The sequence below is a fragment of the Daldinia caldariorum genome (genome assembly GCF_022478825.1).
Source record: "Daldinia caldariorum strain CBS 122874 unplaced genomic scaffold F4812scaffold_16, whole genome shotgun sequence".
Lineage (NCBI taxonomy): Eukaryota > Fungi > Ascomycota > Sordariomycetes > Xylariales > Hypoxylaceae > Daldinia > Daldinia caldariorum.
In genome coordinates this window covers 53,629-71,490 of record NW_025953052.1, presented here as the reverse complement: position 1 = coordinate 71,490, position 17,862 = coordinate 53,629, and the positions used below count along the sequence as shown (strand labels likewise).

At 49.2% G+C, this 17,862-nt stretch overlaps 6 protein-coding genes across 6 annotated transcripts; 2 read left to right on the top strand and 4 right to left on the bottom strand.

Moving 5' to 3' along the window:
* Nucleotides 1-94: 94 nt before the first annotated feature.
* On the bottom strand, nt 95-6,751 carry F4812DRAFT_129386 (ARM repeat-containing protein). The gene is made up of 2 exons (XM_047929529.1): nt 876-6,751; nt 95-803 (listed from the first exon to the last, which is right to left on the bottom strand). Exons 1-2 carry the CDS (start codon nt 6,576-6,578, stop codon nt 330-332), a joined length of 6,177 nt encoding a protein of 2,058 aa, XP_047787365.1. The 5' UTR covers nt 6,579-6,751; the 3' UTR covers nt 95-329.
* A 252-nt stretch (nt 6,752-7,003) lies between these two features.
* Nucleotides 7,004-9,064, top strand: F4812DRAFT_439354 (YebC-like protein). The gene is made up of 5 exons (XM_047935063.1): nt 7,004-7,423; nt 7,516-7,578; nt 7,682-8,225; nt 8,307-8,962; nt 9,042-9,064. The coding sequence occupies exons 1-4, from the start codon at nt 7,204-7,206 to the stop codon at nt 8,374-8,376; spliced, it is 897 nt and encodes a 298-aa protein (XP_047787364.1). The 5' UTR covers nt 7,004-7,203; the 3' UTR covers nt 8,377-8,962; nt 9,042-9,064.
* Nucleotides 8,331-9,096, bottom strand: F4812DRAFT_129333 (uncharacterized protein). Its single transcript, XM_047929528.1, has 2 exons — nt 9,042-9,096; nt 8,331-8,953 (listed from the first exon to the last, which is right to left on the bottom strand). The coding sequence occupies exons 1-2, from the start codon at nt 9,069-9,071 to the stop codon at nt 8,711-8,713; spliced, it is 273 nt and encodes a 90-aa protein (XP_047787363.1). The 5' UTR covers nt 9,072-9,096; the 3' UTR covers nt 8,331-8,710.
* A 490-nt stretch (nt 9,097-9,586) lies between these two features.
* Nucleotides 9,587-11,964, bottom strand: F4812DRAFT_439348 (glycosyltransferase family 22 protein). The gene is made up of 4 exons (XM_047935062.1): nt 11,333-11,964; nt 10,848-11,233; nt 10,649-10,782; nt 9,587-10,571 (listed from the first exon to the last, which is right to left on the bottom strand). The coding sequence occupies exons 1-4, from the start codon at nt 11,439-11,441 to the stop codon at nt 9,629-9,631; spliced, it is 1,572 nt and encodes a 523-aa protein (XP_047787362.1). The 5' UTR covers nt 11,442-11,964; the 3' UTR covers nt 9,587-9,628.
* Nucleotides 11,965-12,205: 241 nt separating this feature from the next.
* F4812DRAFT_439347 (alkaline phosphatase-like protein) lies at nt 12,206-15,629 on the bottom strand. The gene is made up of 6 exons (XM_047935061.1): nt 15,144-15,629; nt 15,037-15,081; nt 14,185-14,975; nt 13,625-14,129; nt 13,092-13,552; nt 12,206-13,029 (listed from the first exon to the last, which is right to left on the bottom strand). Exons 1-6 carry the CDS (start codon nt 15,602-15,604, stop codon nt 12,452-12,454), a joined length of 2,841 nt encoding a protein of 946 aa, XP_047787361.1. The 5' UTR covers nt 15,605-15,629; the 3' UTR covers nt 12,206-12,451.
* An 806-nt stretch (nt 15,630-16,435) lies between these two features.
* On the top strand, nt 16,436-17,837 carry F4812DRAFT_129285 (uncharacterized protein). The gene has a single exon (XM_047929527.1). It carries the CDS (start codon nt 16,573-16,575, stop codon nt 17,734-17,736), a length of 1,164 nt encoding a protein of 387 aa, XP_047787360.1. The 5' UTR covers nt 16,436-16,572; the 3' UTR covers nt 17,737-17,837.
* The last annotated feature ends 25 nt before the right edge of the window (nt 17,838-17,862 follow it).

Sequence of the window (17,862 nt, the reverse complement as noted above, 5' to 3'; positions counted from 1 at the left end):
AACCTTCTATTACCATCACCCATGAGAGAGAGGTCCTTGGAAGAAGCAAGGCTTATTTATTTTTATTATATCCTCGAATCAGCCAGGTACCGGCCATATCTGTAATGAGATCATGATACTGTATTACTATTTTTTCTCGATTCGACTAGCTCCCTTCGCTTGCTATAAAGGGGGGAATAATATTTCACCATGACCTTCTATGCAACACATGCAGTTAGCTATATGGCACCCAAACCTGTTACAAACAAGCCCACCTAGACATCACACCAGCCAGATGTGACTTTTTTTCCCCCCTCCCCGTCTAAACGTGAAACTCAGCTGTGTGACTTTTAACCTCCAAAATCCATCTTCAACGCTATACTCGGCTGGCCTTGGGTATTCGATCCCTTCGCCGGACCGCCGCTCTGCCGACCCGACCGAATAACCTCTTCCATAAAGGCCTTTTGCCCTTCGTTCATCGCCGCCACCACGCCCCTGAATCCAGCCTGATCCGCCGACGCCAGCTCCAACAACCTCGTACTCGTCTCGTGGTACACTTCCGCGCCCTCGCTAGCCGCGCGGGAGAGCAAGGTGGGCACCACGATGGACATGGCGATCTGCGCGTGTCCGCTACCGAGCGTCACGACGTACTGCGTCAGAGATTGCGCCACGAGCTTACGCGAATCCTCCGGGTCCTCCGGCTCCGTGTCGACTACAAAAGCAACCAGTCGGGGGAGAAGATACCGGGCGATGGACTGATCGGCAGGCGAAGGGGACGGTTGCAGCAAGAGGGACCGGATGCAATTGGCCGCAATCTTAGCCGTCTACAAGATGGTCAGTCAGCAATGATCATGAGGCGATGATAAAGAATACTATATAGAATGATATATACTCACCATGCGGTCTGTTAAACAATCCACCACTTCGTCGAGGAACTTTGCCACGAGCCGGTCGTTAGCAGCAAGTCGATTACTCCCCCCGGTGAAGAGGATCGTAATCGCTAGTAGACAGTTCTTGACGCATTGCAGAGAAGTAGGCGTCTCGCGTTTCTGGGCGTTCAAGTAGATAGACAGGTACCGGCGCAGACAGCCTTCGACCTGCATATCGGTGGCAGACCTAGCCTCCCCAGAGGCGCGGGAATTAGACATGGTCGCCATGAACCTTTTGAATATGGGCAGAGCTTGCGGGACCACGATCTCCTGGCAGGAAGGTGTCGCTAATATCGTGGCGAAGATATGGATTATACAAGCATGCAGGTCCGTCTTGATAATGGCTGGGAACACTTCGGCCGCATCCACTATGGCGTTTAGCCCGGTCCGTACAAGAAGGACAGCCTCCTCCGTTAGATGATGGCGCACCGGCTGGTTCGTCTCGGTCAAGTTGGGCAACATGCCGGATAGCACTAGAACGATGATCCTAGTGAGCTCGAATAACTGCTCGATGTCTTCGCTCAAATCCCCGTCGTCTTGCTGCTCCTGTTTCCTGGCCGAAGGGTGAGCAACGCAAAGTGCACGCGCGATCTCGACTATTACCCCCTGAACGTCGAGGCCCTCCGTCAGCACCAGGCGATCCAACAAGTCCATCGTTTCGGAAAATATCGCCTCCCGGTAGATGGCGTGTCCCGAAACGCTCGGATGCAAGATCTTCTTAAGAGCTTGCAGTATCTCCAGAGTTTGTTCCTGGGTGGCCAAGGAATCGACTTGGTTCGATTTAGTCGCAAGCGCCTCGAATGCGATGCCGAATAGGACGAAGAAGAAGGCGACAGGTTCGTCGCGGTAATTGATATCGGCACTCTTTGATTGCCCATTAGTACCCGACGCATCAGCCTCTTTCCCGTCTAAAGCATCGAAGACGAATTCGCTATCTTGCTCGATGAGACTTGCGATAGCGTCGACAAGCTTTAGCCAGGAATCCTGGTAGAATTTGAGAAGGGTCTCGCGGTTCAGGGCGGCGTAGATGGTATCGAGGCTACCTGACATAGACGGCGGGCCTAGCGTCATTGAGATATCTGGTTCGAACCTCAGCCGGGCGAACTCCCGCAGCGAGGCCAACCATAGCGGTGTCAGCGTGCCGATATGAGGTTTCAACACGTCGAGTAGATACTTTTGTTCCGAGCTGGCCACTTGAAGCTCTGCCCACGCCGAGTAGACCGCCATCTTAACCATTACCTGCGCATTAGAGCTGAGACCCTTGAGATCACCAATCCCGGCATTTTCCGTCTCCGTCGAGAAATTCTCAAGTGCGGTAACAAGTGTCTTCAATATACGGCCCATACGGTCGACGTCTGTGACGATACCCGTAGAAATGAAGGCGGCGCAGACGTTGACAGCCTCCGCGGCCAATTCCGGGGACGAATCCGCCGCAAAAGCAGGTGTCAATGCCGAACCGATTTGCGCCTGATATTGCTCGAGAAGCATCGCCTCCTCGAAATCAGGGTCTGGCGTCTTGCCAAACATTCTTAAGACAGCACCGATTATCTTCAATCCCCATATCCTTAGCTCCAATACGCTAGACGTCGAAGCCGAGAAAGCCATGCGGATGACGTCGGCAATTCTGGCCTGAAGGGCAGACTGCGCGGGTGATTCACCGTTGGTAGCAACGTCTTTCCCAATCATTACGAAAATATCGTTGAGACAACTTATTGCGAACGTCCTGACCTGCCAGCGCAGAGGCTCCATCTCGGAATTTGAAGGCGCATCTTTCTCATCCTTAGCAGCGCCTGCGGCTGCGGCAAAGCCGGCAACTTCTTCATCCTGTAGATCGATAGTCGTCGTCGGTCTCTGGCCGCCGTCGCGCGTCTCCTCGGCAGCTTTGGGTCGGGTCATCTTGAGGACGTTCTGGAAACGGACGAGCCAAGCGGCGGTTTCTGTCAACGATGTCTGACGCAGCCAGTTTCGGATGAGGTTGCGGATTCCGTCGTGGTCGGGCGACACATCCAGCACAAGCCACAGTTGATCCTCAAAACCAGGGTTGGCGGCCTCTATCACGTCGAGGGAATTCCTCTTCATCAAGTTGTAGAGACCGTCTACCGCGACGTCGCGAAGGGTGGGACATTCGGAGTTGAGGTACTTTTGCAAGGTCTTGACGTAGTCGCTAAATACCATATGTCCAGGGGCATATAAGGAAAGATGCTCCAGACATGCTAAGCTCTCGCGCTGTACAAGAATATCATCTTCGTTTTGTAGCTGATCGACGAGCGTGAGAATCAATTCGCGCGATTTAGTCGAATCTTGCAAGTCGGGTCCAACCACGTTAATCAGAGAGTCGACGCAACGCGTAATGGCTGCCGTAGTCGATAGCTCCATTTCCAAACTCATAGAAATAGGAGAAGACACTTCGGAATGATGAGTTTCGGAGAGATATAGCTGGGAAACCATTCCGAGGGATCCGGAGATATAAGGCGAAAACCCCAACCCCGTCGCATCGGCGGCATCAGCTAGAGCCTCAAGAGCCCAGTAATGCACAGTCGGATGCGGGTCATTGCATAGCGACATTAGAATACCAGTGATCGTCTTGAGATGGTAACCCGCACCCATGCCTCCCACCTTTGACTGGATAGAACCCAGAGCCATGGCACATCCAGCTCGGGCACTAGGTTCGCGGTTGCTCACGATGGTGTCGACTAAATACTTGATCTCGTGGTTCGTGAACGCGTTGCCGCACGCATTACAAAGGCGGGAAATAGCACCGTAGCCCAGGCTTCGTACGTACTGGTCCGGATCAACTACGAAGCCTCTAGTCATTTCTTGTACGAGCTTTTCCACAGCGATGTTGGTAATATTTCCGGGCGGCGACTGAGTCTCCTTGACGGCAACTTTCAAAGTCAGGAACAGAGCGGTAGCAATGTTGACATCAATAGCTGCTTTACGGCCGAGATCGCGCTGTAAAGACCCGGCTGAAGTAAACGTAGCAATCTGCTCGAGGACGCTCTCCTGTACTTTGGCTGGTGTCAAGGGGAAGACGAAGGCGAATAGCTGGATCGCCATGTTCACCACCTCGGTGGCCGGGGGTGCTGGGAGATCCGCGGACGAGTTTAACTCACCCACGTAGAGCGCGGCAGCATCGTGTTCTAGCGACGAGCAGATCGGCGAGAGGAGAATTTCGTCAATGATTCCATCCGGATCGGGCTCATCCGTCTCTGGCTTATCAGCTGCATCATCCTTCTCTCCAGGGAGTTTTTTAATTTTGAAACCGCGAACTAGGTCATTGACGCCGTAGCCGGAATTATCGCCAACATCCCAGACAGTTTCGAAAGTTCCTGCGGCGTTAGCGATGGACGCACTTAACGTATTGGCTGCGTAGTTCTCAGGATCGGCAAACAGCGATATTGCCAAGGTAAGGAGGTTGGTTTGTATAAGCGCCTCGCTGCCTCCGGCTGGGCTCTGGTTTACTAGCGTAATGTAGCACTGTAAAACCCGCCGCTGGACCATCATGTCGAGGTCATGCAGTTGTAAAGCAGGAGTTAGCCTTTGAGAAATATCATCCGTGGTTTTCTTGGAAGGTAGCATCCTAAGGAATACGCTCGTATTTTGAAGCATCGTGGCGATACGCTTCGATACGTCTACGGTTAACAAGCGGCTGTTAAACTGGAGGAACGCGAGAATAGAACCCAACGCGCATTCTTTGACGTGAGTGAGGTAGGAAACTTCTAGGATGTTGCGATGAGCAAAATTATCCTTGGCCAACGGCTTCGGTAGGGCATTCTTCCAGAGAACAAGTAGCTGGGAGAGGTGAATCTTGACGAAGTTGGGACCTAACGACATGAGTCCCCCGAGGAGGATCCACGCAACCTGGACCTGCGTACTCGAAACACGAAGCTCGGACTGGCCGCTGGACTTGAGCAGGTTGGTAGCCATGGAATAGACTCGATTGTTGATATCAAGAGAACCATGCAGCGGGCGAGAAGGACTAGCGCTCAGGGTTGCAGCCAATCCGTGAGCAAATCCAACACACCTCCTCGGAGAGTTTTTCGCCCCTCCTAGTAGAGATAGCTCCCTGCTAAGACTATTCATACAAACAGACAAGCACGGTAGGAGCTGCTGCGGACAGGCGTGAACGAAGGTTTTCATGCAGAACGAAGCGGACACCTGAACGCTATAACTAGGATGCTGTAGTACTTGCAATAGCCCATCTCGGCAAGGTTCTGCGAAATTGTTCGCGGCGGACCCGAGAGATTTGATAAGAGACGCCACCGCGCCGAGAGCCGCAATTAGTGTATGCTTCGTCGGCTCAGGTCGTTCTTTAAGCGTCTGGGGATAGTTCTTAAGGACATCGTTAACGAGCGCTCTGGCCACGGTCGTCTGGCCCGATTCCCCAAGTATCTTGCGACCTATAACGACTTGGAGAACTGTATCGACAATCCGACGCGAAATGAGAAGCCTATACCTGTTGTTGGCTATGTTCTGATGGCCTAACAAGTCGATGGTTAAACTCTCCAAGATTCTTAAATAGTTCTTTTCGACGAAATTCTCCCCTAACCGCTTCAAAACCCTACCGTAACAGACACCAATCGCCGCCCTAGCCCTGTTGGTGGTAGACAGACGAACGTAGTGAGTCGTGAGGGTTTTAAAGATGTCACTTAACGACAGAACAAGGTCCTGGCTTTTCTTTCCGGGCGCCGGGCTACCTGGCCGCGACGGAATATCTTCGTCTTCTTCCAGCCCCATGCCCGGTTGAACAGAAGACCTCTTATTAGCTTTGGACTTGGACTTTTTGCTTTTGGGTATCCCCGCCAGCGCAGATTCGGAATGATTCTTCACCATGGCCTCAGCTAAACAGTCGGCAGCGGCGTGTCTTACATGCGAGGAACCAGAGTCGATGGTTTTAAAGAGAGTGGACTTGAGGTTCTCGAAATCACCCGAATTGTCGAAATACGAAGTATATTTAGCCAACGACTTAAGACAACGGCAGGCGAACACGACGGTTAGGGAACCTTTATCGCCGGAGGCGGCATTCCGTGCCTGCTTCCAAATATCCCTAGCTATGCTCTCGTCCAAGCTCGATCGCACCATGCCTACAATCTTGGTCAAAGATATAAGCACGGCGGCGCGCAACCCAGCGTGACCCTGCGATGACTTGAGCAGCTTGACGAGGGCGCCGCATGCTAGCGGGTGCAAGCCGATAGCGCTGTCACCGGCAGAAGCGTATACGTCGCCTAAGCAACTAATAGCGGCATGCCTCGTTCGAATCTCGCTTTCGGTCTTGGATTTTCCAGATGATATTATAGAGACCAGCTCGTTTATAGTGTCGAAGAGCAGCTTCCTATCTCCATTTCCGAGGAAGTAGGCAAGTATCTTGCCAAGATTTACTCGTATTGCTCGACTAGGGGAGGGCGCGGACAGGTTGATTATCTGGAAGACCTCCTTCTTGAGGTAGAACTGCTGGGCGGTGCAGTCATCGTTCGTCAAGCTGTGAACATGTCTGCTCAAGGAAGATACGAAGTTGAGGAGGAATAGGTCCTGCTGCTCGGCGGGAAGCGATTGAAGCTTCTGAAGGTCGAGTTCCGGATTGGAGGTGGTGGTCAAGGAAGCTCGCGCAGGCGCAGCAGCGGCTTGAGAGGCGCCGTTAGACTCTCGAGGAGGGGAACTTGGCGCTGACATGGGAAATCATGGAATTTGGGTTGAGGCGCGGAAGGATGATGGCTTTTTGAATTGTGATGAATAAAGTAAACAGGTACCTTATGTAGGTTAGGTAGGTAGGTTATTAAATGTGAAGGTGAATGATTCAGGATAGGTATCTCAAGGCACGTGGAAGGTTTAGGTACCAGCATGTCTACATTTAGGTATGTAATGTACGAAGTACCTGGCCCTGTCTGTACCTAAGACGGGACTGCCACTGTACCTCTTTTGAGCGTTCCTGACCTAGGTACCTACATGTAGGTAAGCTGTAACGAGTACCTGCGGTATCTACCAGGTAGCCAATCAAATGACGTAAACCATCAACCAATCAACAGAGGATGCGGCAAAACGTTAGTGGGATTGTTTTTTTGCGCTGCTACATAGGTATTATATAGTATTTATTGTAGCTTCAATTGCTTAAGTGATACAACCTCGAATAATTACCCATACATATATGATGTTTACTTAACGCTTACTTTTACTTTTATTTACTGTGCTTTCTTTTAAAATGACCATTGTATTCTACTAGGTACTAACCGTACATAAACCTTTTATTGATCGAATAAACCCCCCATCCCCCCCCCGTGCGACTACGGAATCAGTCGAAATGTCTACCCGCGTATTCGTGTTCCCGAGTCGAAGTTTTGCGCCGAGGTCGACTGCCTCCTCCATATGCGCTCAATGCTGTCGATCTTTCGCCTCGAGCGCGGTGCTCAACAGCGGCCACAACCGTTGGTCTAAGATCAGGCACGAGAAGGGCGCTGCCGATGCGAAGAAGAATACCCAACGAAGCGGTTTCGCCAAGAATTTAACCCTCTTTTCGAGATGTTCGTATCTTTCCTACATCTTCTTACATGGACCACCAACCACCTGCTGGTTCCCCGAGATTCAAAAGGCTAATGATGGAATGTGGGATTAGTATACGGGCCTGATCCGAGTCTCAATTCGCGGTTAGCCACCGTGATCACGGCCGCAAAAAAAGGTATCTAACTTTGGCAAGAGACGGATCTAAAAAAAAAGAAAAAGATTATAATAATAATGTGTAAAACGCAAAAGAACGTGTTCTAACGAGGGTCGCGGCGTAGCCGGCATGCCGAAAGCCAACATAGAAATAGCTATCGCACGAGGCCAGGGTAAATCGTCGACGGGCGTTGGACTCGAGACCATGACGCTCGAAGTCATGATACCGCCAGCCGTAGCCATGGTCATCGAGATCGAGACGGATAACAAGCAGCGCGTACTGCAGGACCTCAGGCTCCTGGTGAAAAAGCACAAGGGCACCGTAACGCCCACCGCGTTCCTGTTCGATAGGCTCGGCCGCTCCGTTCTGAAAGGCAACCCCAATGCCCACGAAGATGCGTTTGACGACGTGTTGATGGTCGCGGTGGAAGCCGGCGCCGAGGACGTCGAGACGGACAAGGACGGCAACGTGGTCGTATGGACGCAGCCGCACGTCACGCATCAGACAGCGCAAGACCTAAGCCGGGTGCTGGATACCGAGATCCTAAGCTGCGAAATTGTACGGTCGCCATCGGGGGACAAAGCCAAGCTGGACGACGAGGAGGCCGCGCAGAACATAGCAGCGTTCTTGACGGCGCTACAGGAATATCCAGACGTACAAGGTGTCTAGTAAGTCTACCTGACCTACCTAACCTAGCTATCGAAACCTCCATGGAGGAAATAGCTGATGTTAACCCACGAAATCTACAGTGCCAACGCCGAAAAAGGAACGATAAGCAATGGGGTTTGGGACACCATAGAAGACAATCTCGATACGTAGGTAATCTGTAATATATTTGTACAATATGTGTACAATATGTGTACAATATGTGCCTAGGTAGATACGTAGGTAAGGTACCTTAGGTCTAAGGTATGTATGTAATATGGAACTTGTCTCCATTCGATTTCCTTCATTTTTTCAGAGAGCGGAGATGTCGTTCAGTGTTCGAGAGCTAAGTCGAAAAGTTCAAAACATTCAATAGCTGCGCGATCATGATTATGTTCTAATGCCTGTTTTATTCCGTCCTTCCCTCGAAACGCCGTCAAAGCCAATGCCATGTATCTACCTAAGGTTAGGTACCTCTTATGTTGCCCGTACTGAGGCCCCTCGCCTACTACTCCTGATCCTCGCCCGAAGGCTGCTGCGCCTGTCGCGCCTCGTTCTCGAGCCTCTTGTCCCTAATATACAGCCGGCGCGCTCGCAACCGCTGCAGCTCGGCGTGGATCTCGTCCCTGTCCATGGGCACCTTGTTCGCCTGCTCGGGTTTGGGCCAGAAGTCGGGCACGGCGAAGCGCTCGTCGAGGTTCGTGCCGAAGTAGTACATGATGCCGATCGGGAACATGACGTACATGCCGAACTTTTATATCGGTTGGTTGGGTAAGTGTGAGCCAATTGCGCGCGCGACATGACGAGATGAGATGAGGAGGGGTAGGTAGCTAGCTCACCTTGAAAACTTCGAGATTTAAACCGCCCATTGTGGGATGCGTAGAAGGTAGGGTACCTTGAATAAAATTGAGGCGATTTTAAACGCTTGTCAATAATGTTGTTGTTTTAATATAAAATCGCATGTAGTGTAGTGGAGAAGGTATGTCTTGTATTGTCTAGTACTATCAGTTATTATCTGGTGTCGCAACCAAAGAAAGCTTCCAATTAACGTTTTCGAAATTCGATAGCAGCTAAGAGCGCCGTCGGTTCTGATTGGTTTTGAATTTTGAAATGGATCTGGGGGCATTAGCTCCATCGGGATATCCATTTTTCCCTTTTGCTGCATGCAGTCAACCTGGGTCATATGTTATGGAACATCTATCACTCGAAGCTAGCAGGTTGGAGTATTATGTTATTCAAGTAAGCTGGGCTAACAAATAGAGGGTAGCAGAAATAAGGGCCAAGCCGTCGAGCTCGAGTCTACGTGTTCCCAGTCAACTTCAACTGTACCTAAGGTTAGCTAGCCACTTACACGCATTCCAAAGCACATTCGAAATAGACGTCATGATGGAATAGGTATATTTGATTTTTATTTTAAATTTTCTCATTACCGCTGAGGTCGGCCGCAGCTCTTGGTAACCCTCCAAGCTGCCAGTCCTCGTCTACCAACTACCCTTTCCAGAGTAGGCCAGAACCCGTCTTCCGCCCAATCCAAGTCGTCCAGGTTTAAATGCCTGCTATTCCGCCAAACCTCCCGAAACCGTAACCCGTCTAAACCCTTGTTGTCTAGGTATGGATCGAGCCATGCCGCAGAGAGCGGCGCGATCAGGTAGGTACCGTTCGGTTCCTTGAGATATTCGTGATTCCTCCGATCGGCTGGTGTGTCGCAGGTCGCTATCTGCGTCAGCTCCTCAAATAATAGTTCGCCCGGCATCCCCGCCACGTCCCTGGTTTTTAATACCTCGTTCTTGCCGTTTAGAAGCCATATTGGGGGCATATAAGTCTTCCACCATATGGCCTGCGTCGCATCGGGCTGTTTGCTCAGGAATTCTTGAGCTGGCACGATACCGGCTTGATGGTATACTCCCATTAGAAGGCCAAGGGCCACGTTGAAGCAAATCCAGGCAGAAAGCCAGATCTTCCGATACTCGGACTTCTTCGGCGGGAGCTGTATAGACGAGAGCAAAAGGGGTACCGCTGGTAGCAAAAATCGAGCTTCCTGGTGTTGAAATATGGATAAAACAAACACCCCTGATATCGCCGAGGCCAGCCTAAGTGATAACTGTGGCTTCGTGAACAAGAGAGCCACCGCAGGCCCAATAAGCAACGGAAGATTGAGCAAAAGATGCTGGTACCAAGGATGTAATCCGTGCTGCGCTAAATTCGAGGGCGAAAGATTGTATTGTAGGTTGTTCAACGGCGTAATTACAGGATTACGATAGAGATCCGACCAGGAAATCGCGTGAGGAGTATAGAAAGCCGTATCGAGAGAAATGGCAATTAAAACTGTAAAGAGCCCTGACGCTGCCATAACGACGAGGGAAAGAGGTCTTGAAAAGTTAGCAACCAGCACCAACTTGTAGTTTGAACGCGCAGAACGCATAAGGGAGAAGGGAAAGCGACCTACCTATGTATGAAATGGGGTATCAATCGAAGTCCAGGAATAAGCAAAAATGCGGGAAAAGTAATTCTATTAAAAACGCCAAAGACGGCTAGAATTCCAAGTACGGTGGACGCCACCAGGGCGGATCTTTGAGCGCGCTTTGGAAGTCAGCTCACATTAGATACCTATACACGAAAAGAAGGCTAGAGTGAGAACAACTTACCGAAGCCTCGAGAATACGTTCAACGAGCACGAGGCACCACAGAACGACAAGAGTCTCGATCGAGTTAGAGAAAGTATGGGTTTGAAATGCCCAGGTCACGTAGGAAGACGCCACGAGCAGCAGGGCGGTTTTGCGATGTTGCGCAGACTGGGCCAGCTCATAAATAGCCCCGTCCTCCATCACAAAGCTAATGATAAACATGACTACCCGCAACGTCCAGAATACCGCGATCGGTGGTATCTCGCCATCCTCCCCGTAACCGGCCCACAGCCACTTTAGTAGAAGCATGGGTAGTCCGTAGACCGGCCATAGCGGAAAGACGCTACGTATTGGGTGGTCGCTCGTAAATTCCCAGGTAAGTCGGACGGGGTAGCTAAAGATCTGACCTATATCGCACACCATCTATTAGTCTACGGTTGCAAGCAGAACGGAACAGTATGAAATTCCAAGATCAGGCGGGGTACATATAACTCTTTAAAGCTTACCTGCTATGACTTCGGGACCTTGGAAATTTTCGTCTGGATGTAAATAGCTTGGCTTGAGCGCGAACCATAGTCGGACAAGAACCAGAAACAAATAGGCACGCCTCCACATGATTCTACCCCGACGGCGCGCATCTACGATGCTATGGAGGATGTAATAGCGCGAGCGGGAGATAAATAAATCGTAATCGTTTACAATTTTGTAGTAGCAGTCGCGTCGCACCAACCCGTCATATATACAATCGTTGTCGTTGTCGCAGTCGCTGTGGCAGTCGCGCGTTTGCGTTATCGCAGCTTTTTCTTCTTTTTTTTCTTATGAATTCTAGCTTCGCCCGGGATTTGACATCGCGACAGGGAGTAGATTGAGGTATTATGTAGGACAACAAGACAATGCCTATTGTCTTAAAAGGTGAAAGGAGTGTGAGCTAAATTTATCCGCTTATTATCAATAGAAAGAAGAAAAAAACCACTTATATTCCAAAGAGAGGGGAAGAAAATTAAGGCAAAGACCGAATATGGCAACAATAAATTACAAAGCTCTGGATATAGTGATAGTGACATGTAGGTAGTAAGGATGGGAAGGTAAAATGACACGGGTCACGAAATAAGATCACAGCATCGCATGCAGACATTGGTTACATAGCCCCCGGGGCTGACATGTTAGGTACATAGTACATAAGTATTATTTCCCGGTATTTTGGGTCATTTTAGGAAATCTGCATGCATCCTCGTTCCATCGTCAACTCTGATACGCGGTGATAAGTGGTGATAAGTACCGATGCCTGGCGATGCATCCCATTTCTTACCGTTTACAGCTAGGCCTGTCCCATATGGAAATAGTCTAGAATGGCGTGCATGGATCGATTGCGAAAGAAGGAACCGTAAAAGCTTAAAGACTATTAACTGGGCCAACCGGGGTTAATTTATTGGTACTTTGTACTTTTACCATCCCTGCCCGAGAAGCCAAGCAGAATACATACCCAAAAGGCAAATAATATATCTAGGTAATTTAACCAAAGAATAATGCATTATGCATTACTACCTAGGTCTAGGTAGGTATAGTATTGATGATCGTGAGGTATCAGTATATGTACCTCCCGTTTCTAAATGTTCCAGTCGTGGTCATGCGCAACCGAGCCAGTATAAAAGTCCGCCAAATGTCACATTAATAGCAAGATGCTGTCCCAACCCCCACGCCATGCTGTACAGATACTTTGGTGAAAACACCGTCCATATGAACAAATGCGTCCGCAAAGTTGCACAAGCTACCATTACAAACCCAAGAGCTATAGTGGTAAATACTGTCAAAATGGCGACATGTTGCTGAAAAGTACGATCGTGGCCAGGCTTCACCCCCGAATATTTAGTCCGAAGGAGTAGCAAGTTTGACGCTGACGTCCACCAGACTGGGGCCGCCCAATTGCTGAGAAACGTCAAGACTCCCACCGCAAAGATATTAAACTCGTTGACGCCATTGTACGCGTTTGACAAGTCCACGCCGGAGATTGCATTGGATCCCCCCATCGCAAAGAAGGAAGAAAATTGAAGCAGCAGCAATGATATCGTAATATCTACGCCTCCTAGATGCAGCTTGATTAAATATAGGTAAATGGCTTCGAATAATAAGAAGAGGGGCGCGTTAGTTACTCGGGACTGCGTCAACGCAAAGAGCGTATATAAGTGGTGCAGCGCTCGCATTGCTACGTGTAAGAAGTTAGCTAGCTTCGTCTCTCGATTAAATCTAGCATAAAGGGAAACTCACCATCCTCTTTAGACTGTTTAGTACCCTTCAGGAATAAGCCATAGAAGGGATGTATTGAAGTAAGCCCAAGACCTAGGAAAACTGCCCGAGCTCGGTTTACAAGGCTTGGCCCTTTGAATAAGTCTACAAGCGTCTTCGCAAATCCGACAATCAGCTCAGGGGCATCTTCATTAGTAAAAGCGAGCTTGAAAGACATTGCTGATATCGCTAGCCCCACGACTATAGATCCTCTGATGGCAATTGGTATGCCCCGAAGCCCTTTGAATAATTCCAAAGAAACCGTCGCATATGTTGCGAGAGCGAGAGACCAAAGTAACTGTGGATTCGGCACCACGAAAGTGGTCACAATATCGGGCTCACCGGCAAACTTTTGCCCAGTCTGATTCCATCCTCTGGTAAATCTCATCGCACCGAGCGCAGCTAAGCCCATAATAAAAGACCTATAGGTCATTTTTGGAGTTCTAATCCTATGTTAGTGGGAAAATGCCGAATGGCGAATCACGGATCGCGAATTGCGAATCAGCGAGACTTACGATCTGATCGCGAGATAGAATAACCATGCCGACGTGGCCCAATACCAAAAGTGTTGCTCTTCCTCAACGTAGCTGCTGGCAAACATCATTATGCCGTACATCACTGTGATGAGCATAAGCGGTGCCAACTTAGAAACCATCACGGAAGATGAAGCCATCAAGGCGTATACCGCCGCAACGGAAGCCACCATAGCTACCACTTCGCCGTAGATAAGCATCGACATGTCATAATTGCTCGCCATGCCGCTCATCAAAGTCTGTGCCCTCGATAACCACTTTGACACGTTCGTTATCTGGTTCTCGTCCGGATTTATTTCGCGTAAAGCCTTTTCAGTTTCTTGGCTGATCTGTTGCCATTCGCAGGCTAATTCTTCGGCTCCCGAGCCAGGTCGAATGCAATCAAGGTTGGGCATTTTACCAACCGACGAGGAGCTGCTGAAGCTTGCAGTGACAATATCGAGAATCTGTCTCGCATTACGCACCAGAATCTGGAGCCTGTCCCGTTCTTAAAATTACGTAGTTAGCACGTCGCCTACCAATTACGAAGAGGGCTGGCTCACTCTCTGGCCAGAAAGGTAGGAAGTCTACCATGAACGAGCCTAGATTATTTTTAGGTATCGGGAAGCCAAGCAGAGCGGCAAGAGTAGGCGCAAGATCGGATTGCTCTACGACATTGTAATACTGGAAATCTTCGACGGGGTCTGCTGGCACTTTGACTGGTTTTGAGATGGACTTGAGCTTAGGTGATACAAACACGAGAGCAGGGGAGGTTTCTCCGGGAGAAGAAGCTCCATGATTACCAGCGTCGTTCATACCGTGATCACCACAGAAGACAAGAAGAGTCGAACGGAGATGCGGCTGCGTCTCCATCGCCTCGTATATTAGTCGAACAATCCCATCCATCTCTTGCTGTTTCGGAATCATATTGGGGCCCCGAGGACCGGTCTTGTGGCCAATATGGTCGAGGCCGAGATAATGTAGAACCATCGTATTCCAATCATCATTGCGCAATTCGTCGGGGATGTGCCTAGTTACGTTGTTGTCGACTTCTGTAAAGTCGGAAACGAAGAAGCTAGAAGTACCATCTGCTCGATCGAACACGCCGGGAAACAATTTCAACCACGTATCATCTCCATACATGACTAATTTGCCGGATTTCTTTGCCTTCATCTGAGCGAGCCATGTGTCCTGTGCAGCTAGTGTCGAAGATGTGTCGGCTTCATCGAAACTTAAGATGGCATCGAGGAAGGAGGGCGTAGAACCGGTAGTAATGGCTTTTATGCGAGGCATCGTGATAGTCGGCGACGTAGCATGAGCCGTGTAAGGGATAGCCACGCCATCTTTAATAAGCCTATATATACATGCGTTAGTGGCTTGAACACCTCAGATTCCCGCCTCAATTCATCACTAACCCTTGCGTGAACTCGAAGCCGGAGCCATTGGAATATACGAAGTCGCTGCGCTGGTCAGTTAGACAAGCGCACGGTGATGGGCAACGGTTGCGCCGAGTAAAACGAACCTGCGCAAAGCATCGACAACCATAAATATTAAACGGTCAAACGGGGCTTCTGGCGGCGGGCCATATTCTAAGGATTGGTACTCGGCTAAACCAGGTAAGAAGGGCTTATAAGGAAAGAAACCGACGGCGAAGAGGAGGATTGCGACTGGTATTAGAAGGTTGGCTGCGACAAGAAATAAGGTCGAGACATTGGAGACATTATGGCGGTGCATATCCAATGGTAGCGCGTAGGTCAACTCTTTCCGGCCGATTAAAGCTTTACTAATGAAAGGGCGAGCTGGAGAACAACTTTCACCTATGCTCCATCGTCTATCATGGAAGTTTGAACGAATTCGTTTAGAGCGGAATTTGGGTTCGCGATGTTGAAAGATGCCAGGTGAAATTAACAGAGCTGATCCACATTGCATACCTCTTGTACGGTTTGCCTTGCATACCGTTGCACAAAGGGACAGCTTTACCATTAAATTACGAGTGTTGCTATTTCAGTAGTAGTGTTGTTTCAGTAGTAGTCATTTTCAGCGCCGATTTTCTTACCGCCTTTAAAAAAACCGGCAGAAAGGCTAGAGATTCCCCCACCTATTTTCAATTAATTTAATTATACCACCATATTGACCATTATATCGTATTGAATCTAACGATCTAATATATAAGAATTATACCGTTAGCTTGACTTTGATTAGAGCTTTCTAATAATATAAATTTCAATTTAATGTGTATGGTATTTAAAAAACTACTAAAGTGCGAAAGTAGCTCAAGTACCTCGTATAAGTAGTGGTAACGCCCTTTTTTTGCGAAACTACTTAGCAATAACCTTTGAAATACCACATGCATCTAATTATGGCCTATATGGTTAAAAAGCTCTAATCAAGGTCAAACTAACGGTATAATTCTCGTATCGTAGATTGTTGGATTCAATATGATATCATGAATAACGTGGTGTACATGAATAAAAGATAAGTAGGGGAATCTTTAGTAGCAAGCCCTTTTGGGCAGGCGGTGAGGAAATCGGCGTTGAAAACGACTACTACTGAAATAGCAACACTCTAAATTACCTAAGTACCTCCAGTACCATGCAGGCCATGCAGGCCATGCAGCCCTAGGGCCTAGGCAGTTTGGCAGAGGTTAGGTCATCTGGTCATGTACCTACCTTCCCTGGCCTAGGTACCTCCCAGTGTAACGTACACTAACTCATGCTGTACGGGACCTAACCTTAGGATCCACTCACCCCACATCCCGATCGGATGCTTGCGCATCGAGACCCACTTCTGGAGCTTTCGAAATCAAATAGTTAACTCAACATTGCCGCAAAGCCTGAATAATAAGTTCAAGTTTAAACCATCTTAAATATAATCGTCATATTGAACAATTTGTCTAAGCCCTCAATTTGCCCACCCAGTTGTTGTAATCATTCAAGAGAAAAGGTGACACAATGACTGCTGACGATCCCCTCGATAACTTTTTTATTCGCTTCAAGAATCACATCGACAACAACATCCATCGTGGGTTTCAGACCATACTCGCATTGCCAGCACAAATGGCAAACCGTGAACAAGAAATAGAAAACAGGTCAACCAACGACCACCATGTCATCTCCCAACAGAGGAAGTCTATGAACCATGGACCAGATTCGAACGTATCGAGCCCGGATGATACGAGAGAGGCCGATGTAAGAGATGTTTACCGATGGGCCATCTTATCTCCCTATTCCCCTCTGAACCTTCAGACCTTGCGACAACCCCGTCCGGCCGACGCACCTCGGGATTGTCCTGACTGTTTTACCTTCCGCGACGCATTCGAGGATCTGTTAGCTGTGAACTCCGGGAAGCCTCTCCATGATCTGCGCGCGGTTGCGTTTACCAAAAACTTTGAACATGCGCGATACTTCCCCTGGGGCATGTCCGTTGAGGACTGGGTTGCCGGAGTCGGGCTCCGCGGGCTTTGGAACGCCTACTTCCCCCTCTCCCAATCGGCTAGGCGTGATCTTTCCAACGGTATCATACCCTGGAGGGGCGTGCACATTAGAGAATTGTCGTTTCATCAATCGCCAGTATCGACATGGCCTAGTATGATCTCTCCACCCGGGGAGCATCGCCAGTCTTCAGCTTTTAGAGATCCGGTCCGATATGAAGGAAATGCAGCTGAGCGCGAAGCCGAAACTACGTATCCCCAAGAAGCTGACACTGAATATGATTTGTACGAAGCTACTGCAGATAACGAGTCGGTAGAAGTACCTGTTCCTCAAGGGTTTGACCGTCAGACTACTGCTACTACTACTACCACTACACCAACCCAAGTTACCACTCGCCAGACTTCTGATGATGGAACTGTGACCGAGGTCACCGAAACACCGGATGGCGGTAAGATTGTAAAGACCATCCAACAGCACAGCTCAAAATTCGGTAACCGAGTCGGAACCGTCACAAAGCAATATAATTCTGCCGGAGAGCTGGTCTCAACAAGTCGGACGAATAACTGGTCGTGGTCCTATCACTCGGATTCAGATGATGATGATGATGCTAGGGAACGGTCAGATGAGAAGGATGAGAGGTCGACCAGGAAGGATCAGAAGTTCAGCAGCTGGTTTTGGAAATAGTTTTAATTGCTTTATCACTTTTTATTGGGGAGCATGCGCTATCACGTATACATACACACACTGCTCGTTCTGACACTGCGATGATGGACTTATTGTGCACAATTCCGACTCGGTACAGATAATGTA

Bases quoted from the DNA above. Each gene is read 5' to 3' on its own strand.
- F4812DRAFT_439347 (XM_047935061.1), bottom strand. From the start codon at position 15,604: ATGGTAAAGCTGTCCCTTTGTGCAACGGTATGCAAGGCAAACCGTACA. The intron at 15,082-15,143 runs GTTCGTTTTACT...TGACCAGCGCAG, and splicing joins GTTGTCGATGCTTTGCGCAG to CGACTTCGTATATTCCAATG. The intron at 13,030-13,091 runs GTGAGTTTCCCT...TCTTACACGTAG, and splicing joins TAAACAGTCTAAAGAGGATG to CAATGCGAGCGCTGCACCAC.
- F4812DRAFT_439348 (XM_047935062.1), bottom strand. From the start codon at position 11,441: ATGTGGAGGCGTGCCTATTTGTTTCTGGTTCTTGTCCGACTATGGTTC. The intron at 11,234-11,332 runs GTAAGCTTTAAA...TGTGCGATATAG, and splicing joins AGGTCCCGAAGTCATAGCAG to GTCAGATCTTTAGCTACCCC. The intron at 10,783-10,847 runs GTAAGTTGTTCT...TGACTTCCAAAG, and splicing joins AACGTATTCTCGAGGCTTCG to CGCGCTCAAAGATCCGCCCT.
- F4812DRAFT_439354 (XM_047935063.1), top strand. From the start codon at position 7,204: ATGTCTACCCGCGTATTCGTGTTCCCGAGTCGAAGTTTTGCGCCGAGG. The intron at 7,424-7,515 runs GTTCGTATCTTT...ATGTGGGATTAG, and splicing joins TTTAACCCTCTTTTCGAGAT to TATACGGGCCTGATCCGAGT. The intron at 7,579-7,681 runs GTATCTAACTTT...GTCGCGGCGTAG, and splicing joins GATCACGGCCGCAAAAAAAG to CCGGCATGCCGAAAGCCAAC.
- F4812DRAFT_129386 (XM_047929529.1), bottom strand. From the start codon at position 6,578: ATGTCAGCGCCAAGTTCCCCTCCTCGAGAGTCTAACGGCGCCTCTCAA. The intron at 804-875 runs GTGAGTATATAT...ACCATCTTGTAG, and splicing joins ATTGTTTAACAGACCGCATG to ACGGCTAAGATTGCGGCCAA.
- F4812DRAFT_129285 (XM_047929527.1), top strand. From the start codon at position 16,573: ATGACTGCTGACGATCCCCTCGATAACTTTTTTATTCGCTTCAAGAAT.
- F4812DRAFT_129333 (XM_047929528.1), bottom strand. From the start codon at position 9,071: ATGGGCGGTTTAAATCTCGAAGTTTTCAAG. The intron at 8,954-9,041 runs GTGAGCTAGCTA...CCGATATAAAAG, and splicing joins TAAATCTCGAAGTTTTCAAG to TTCGGCATGTACGTCATGTT.